This window comes from Eurypyga helias, unplaced genomic scaffold, assembly GCF_000690775.1.
Source record: "Eurypyga helias isolate BGI_N326 unplaced genomic scaffold, ASM69077v1 C16229353, whole genome shotgun sequence".
NCBI classification, from domain to species: domain Eukaryota; kingdom Metazoa; phylum Chordata; class Aves; order Eurypygiformes; family Eurypygidae; genus Eurypyga; species Eurypyga helias.
The window spans coordinates 1-5,812 of NW_010286211.1; the positions used below are offsets into that span (position 1 = coordinate 1).

At 42.3% G+C, this 5,812-nt stretch overlaps 1 protein-coding gene across 1 annotated transcript; it reads left to right on the forward strand.

Moving 5' to 3' along the window:
• Nucleotides 1–1,451: 1,451 nt before the first annotated feature.
• Nucleotides 1,452–5,512, forward strand: LOC104515927 (wings apart-like protein homolog; the record flags this gene model as incomplete). The annotated part of the gene is made up of 5 exons (XM_010160100.1): nucleotides 1,452–1,574; nucleotides 2,304–2,327; nucleotides 2,919–3,071; nucleotides 3,320–3,456; nucleotides 5,401–5,512. Coding segments are annotated over exons 1-5 (549 nt in total), but the record flags the coding sequence as incomplete, so codon positions are not given.
• Nucleotides 5,513–5,812: the final 300 nt, after the last annotated feature.

The window sequence follows — 5,812 nt, forward strand, 5'->3', positions numbered from 1 at the left end:
AAAAAAAAAATAGTCACTGGAAGTACTCTAGAACGGGATCTTCCATCTCATTTCAGTGTGCAGATACACAAAAAACCTTCACTGAAGTTATGTTCGCTCCTCTGCTGAAGTTAAGCTTTCTAACCATGGAGTCCATTTCATCTTCTGTGAGAACCCCTAGGATTAATTTACTAATACCCATGGAAATCAAAAAGGAAAAACTTAAAAAAGGAGACATTTCATTTATTTTTCCTTTCTGATGGAGTGAAGTATCATGAACCGCTGACTTGAGGCTTCAGAAGCTAGGAAGGAAACAGCATTTTCTGTACACAGCCAGAAATGCTGATATGAACGAAGCACACACAAGCATGGCTACGAACAGTAGACAAGAGATGAAAACAGGTCTTAAAATGTTTGTTCAAAAACCAGTGATTGTTCCCAGGCTTGAGCTAAGTGTTTTTTAACTCCTTTGGGACGCTGAGTATGCAGGGTCTTGGGCTTCGGTCTGTGTAGAAGTTGTTACTGGCTGTGCTAAGGGAGCACTGCACGTTGTCAGTAAACTTCAGTTCATTTGGGGCCTTGCTGACAGCCCTTCCCTGAGAACAGAAAATCACAAGGTACATACTGGTGCAGTGCAAAGTCATCAGCTCTTGTTGTTGTCGCCAGTTTCAGGGGTTTGGGGCTGTTTTTTAATTCCACCTCTGTGTGTGCTGCTCTGACACTAGCTCCTCTTTGATTTACGGTTGCATCCTCACCATATTCTGAACAGCCTTCCTTCAGTGTTAACTGCAGCGCCTGGAGAACACAGATGGTGCATTTTAACATCACCATTAGCACTCCTGTTCGAGGAGAAGGCGGCAACTTCAGCCCTGGGTTTCTCCTAAACCCATTTATCAGTTTAAATTATGTGTCCTTGAACTGAAGCCTCTGTTGCTTACTGAATCATTGTATTGAGCCTGATGTTTGTGAAGCACTCCGATACCAACCTTAAAGGCAGATGTTTGTCCAACTCAGACTTGGAATATATCCCTTTCAGGCTAGGAAAATGTCTGGATCATGCATATTCAGACGAGCCATTTTGTCTTCTCTCAAACTCCTACGTGGTGACTGGAACCATGAAAATACTAGTTCAGGAATATGGCACAGGTTCGCCCGAACAAACCAGTTGCGGGAATTTGTGTCTTGAAGTTCTCTCAGTCACTTTTGGAACCTTCCAAGTGTACCGTTAAGATTTAAGAGTTGCAAGATAAATGAGCCTTGGTCCAGAGGTTCAGTGGGAATCCCTGTGCAGATGATTCTGCCTCTTTAAGTTCTGTGGAAATTTGTTACCTGAAATTTTGGATGAATTTGTCTTCGATTATGGGTGCGAAACACATAGCATGCCAACTCCTTGTGCCAAGTACCCTTTCTTGCGGCCCCTCTGAGCTCCTTTGGAATTTGCTTGGAAGGGGAAGCCATTAAGCCAGGCTCGGATGAGGTGCTTCAGTGGATCCCCGTGTTCACAGACTGCCAAGTTCAGATCAGATCCTCCGGTGTGCACATGCTGTAAATCAGCTCTGCGCGGCGGCCTGTTGGCATTTGCCTCTGGAGCCAAGGTGAGCCAGTGCTGAGGGGCTGCGCAGCGGCAGAGCCAGCGTGTCAGGAACACTCTGCTAATACAGCAGGTTGTTAAGGCTTGCTCTCAACACACCCCCTGAGTGAGGAACAGTTAACGCATCCTCGGTGCCTGCACAGTAATTCTGATTTTTCAGAATTCTGGTTTTTAGAACTTTAAAAAAATTCTCATCCTTCTGTGTGAGGAAACTAAGTGCAGGATGTTACTTAGCGATTGAGGGTGAGCACGTGGCCCCGGGCACTGGGACTTGTACATTTAGAAAATGGCTTTTGGAGGTCTTTTTCTTGAATGCCTTGTTTTCTGTAGCTTGTCCTCACATCTGATTTTGTGCCAAAGGAGTAATCTGAAGATAAGCTGACACTTCAGCTTATACTAACCTCAGACTAATACAGAGGAGTAGGTTGGGGAAAAACCTGTAATACTTGCCTGAGGTGGCTGGAAACTTGGCGGTAGTTATTCTAGACGTAATATCGAGTTCCCTATTACCTGCTGTGAGTTCAGAATAGGTTTTCCTGTATTTTGTGCAATAATACGTTGTTCCTAAAATATTAACAATGCAAACAGCATCGCGGCCAGTGTACAGCGAACACCATGAATTAATGAGAGCATGCTGTGCTTGTTTGAGGCATGCACTGTGCCTGTCTGATTGCTCTGCGTGGCAATCTCTTGTGGGGCTACAAAATTTTTGTTGGTACTCTTCTACCTACAGGCAGAAGACAATTTGGAGTACCAGGTTAGTGAGGTCTGTTTTTGGAGGGTTACACCCTGAGTACAGTGGTGTGCAGCCTCCAGTAGTTAGACATGGGAGCAGGAGGCCCAGAGTTGCTCAGTCAGGCCGTGTTGAGGCAGTGACGGCTCAATGCTGTGCTCGTACCCAGAGTGTACTGATGGGTCAGTGTGGCAACCAACATGGGCAGCACTGGAAGCTCCAGTGCCAAGGGGTAAGAGACTTGTAAGTATCCACAAACCGTTGTTTTGAAACACTAACTTGGTTGGTTTGCTTACCCTAAAGCTTAGGGAATCAGTGTAAAGGACGACTCCTTTTTGCTTGCTTTTTTAGTTTCTGAATTCCACTGGAGCTTTCCTGGCTCCTTAGAGCTGGTTTTTGTCATTAAATATGCATATAATTTCTGACAGCCTAATTTTATCTTGAGAGTAGGTACATGATCACACAGCTTAGGTACATCTTGGTAGCGTAAGGCAAGGACCAAATAGTCCCAAAATGTGAGTTTGACAATTGCGGACCTGTACTGTTTCCTGATGTATTTAGTGTATGTTTACATGCTAAAAACATCTGCCCATTTTAGCACTTTCTTATTAATAGGTAAGGCTATCTTCAAAGGAGGCAATTCATAAAGATGATGGAGTTTTTAAGGCTCCTGCACCACCTCCCAAAGTGATAAAAACTGTGACAATACCTACTCAGCCCTATCAAGAGATAGTAACTGCATTGAAATGTAGGAAAGAAGACAAAGAAGTAAGTATTTTTAACAAATTTTTAAGATAAAGAATTATCAGTAACCCTAAGTACTGAAGGAACAGTGTCAAAATGAGATTTGGCTTTCCTATTAAAGATAACCTGTTTATGTAAATAGTTGAATGGCCTGCATTAACTACTTAATGTTTCCTTATGCTCCAAAGTGAATAGTTTTTAAACTGCACTTGTTATGGTTATGGTGATACCCAAGAGCAACTTACCTAGGTCAAAATATTTGTCTCTTCCAGTTATACACTGTTGTTCAGCATGTAAAGCACTTCAATGATGTAGTGGAGTTTGGTGAAAATCAAGAGTTCACCGATGATATTGAGTACTTGCTAAGTGGATTGAAGAGCAATCAGCCCCTAAACACACGTTGCCTTAGGTAAGATCTTCATGTAAAGCACTGAACTTACATCAGAAGGGGTGTTGAATTAAATACTCGTCAGCGAAATGACCATGCCTGAAAATGTTGTTTGGGGAGTCACCTGGAACTTCTGCTGTAAAGAGCAACGTTTGAAAATAATCATGAAGATACATATTGTGAAAAAACCCAAAAGTAGTATGTCTCGGAAGATGCAGTAGAATATTGGACAGTAAGAGGCATCTTCAGTGCACTCATGTTCCTTGCCACAAACTGAAAAAAAAGTACTTTCTGATAACTTCGCTTTGTTTAATGCCATCTTATGTGCGGTGTTGGTTCTGTCTTCTAATGCAAAACTGAATTCTAAGAAAAAAAAATCCCTAAAACTGGGAAGTTTGCTGGCTATAGTCTGGAATTCATGTAGTACTGAGAGAGTGTTTAACTCCAACCACCTGTTCTTTATCTTCTGCTGAGAAATAATAAATATAGCAGCCACTGGAGGTATTGTGGCCTCATATTAACTGGAAGCTTCCCTAAGTGGTCTTGAACTACTCGTTACACTCTTTATTCTCAAGTTACACGTAATTGTGAAGTTAGTACCAAAAACTTAAGTCTTGCTTTGAGGAAGTTTGACAATATTGGTGTCCATTCCCTGGACATAAAAGTAATTAGAATGATGTTCTGTAACCATGTAATAATCTTTTTAATACTTGTAAATTTTCCTCTCTGTGTAGCAAAACTATAATGGTAGAGAAAAAAAAACTTGAATCCACAGGGGCGGGTGGTGAGGACACTTGCGGTTTGACTGTGGATGAGGAAAAGCTTTATACGCTTTTAGGAGACCTATTTTACACATTTATTCTTTGTGTTACTGCCTCAAAAACTAGCAACAGATACTGTTGCTGGAGGGTAAACACAAGAAATCTATTACCCAGTTTGTGCGTACATTATGGTAAGAATAAATTCATGCCATTGCGACAGTTGAGGGGTGTTGTTCATGTTGACGTCTCCTAACTTGCTGATACGGCAAGCTTCCTGGCATCTTAAACTGACTCTGTATAAACACCATAAACATTTTTTCTTTCAGTTAACAAATTAAAAGAAAAGTGTTTTTCTAAAGGAAATCAGTGTGTAAGGATAGGAATAGACGTAAAGAATCAGAAGCCAGTAGGTAAGCTCTGACGGGTGGTGGTGTGACTGGAGACAGAACGAGCACTTGTTCTTTAAACACCGTAGCCCATGAATCTTTTACAAGAAGATGCTTATTCTTAAGTAGTCATGGCAGAGTTGTTTGCAGGATCACTCCCACACTACTGCACGTCTAAAAGCAAGATGTTTTTAGTAGTCTATATGTTGCACTCTGCTAGAAATGGCAGACAGCTTGCTGATAAACGTAGGAGAAGCCCTCTATTCTGTTATGCTGATCATCGATTAGGCCAATATATTTGTCAGATTTTTCCTGTGAATTACAGTGTTTCCACAGACTGTAAATGCAGCAATAAATACTAACAATATGTGCTCGTTTGTGAAAGTGTTGTCAGGCATCAGAGGGGCTGACCAGGCGATTAGATAACTGTTAGCAATGGAAGCTCACAGGAATGGTTTCTGGTCATGTCTTGATCTGTAATAAGCTCTCCTCTGCCTCTAAACCAGAGCTTCGTGCCTAATCCATGAACACCTTACTTTCAATTGAACCATTAGAAATTATTTCAACTTCAGGGTACCCTTTCAAATCCTGTTTCTAGCCAGCGGTAAAGCAGGCGCAGTTTGGTGCTGGTAGGCAGCTGTTGATAAATGCTGCCCTGTTCACCAGTTACTAACCCGCCTATGCAATTCCTGGAAGAAGCATTCCAACACTTTGTCAGGGTCTGAGGTTTATGGTCAGTCACGTGCTGTAGACTTGTTTATCTGCCGTTTTTGTAAATCTGTTCATCGTCATTCTAATCCAGAAATCCTTTTCTCCAGTGTAATCAGCTTGGCGACCAAGTGCGCCATGCCCAGCTTCCGAATGCATCTGAGAGCTCACGGGATGGTAGCCATGGTTTTCAAGACACTGGATGATTCCCAGCACCATCAGGTATGGCTACGCTGCCTGTGGCGTTCAGAGTGGTTGGTGCCTGTCGGCTCTGTATGGATTTTCTGTGTGAGTTCAAGGTCAGACGTCCGGTAAAGAGTGTGTCTGGGACCAGTGGCTCCAGTTTAGAAATCTGTTGTGAAATGAAACATCAGAGCACCTGCCTTCCAGTGGCAAATTCCCCTTCTGCTGTTTACATGCTGCTGGGTTGGGAAATGCCTTTTAAAAATCATTTAAGCTTTCTTAAAAAAAAAATGTGCTTTGGATTGCTACTTTGTATCTTCACCTAAGCTTTTTAGGGTT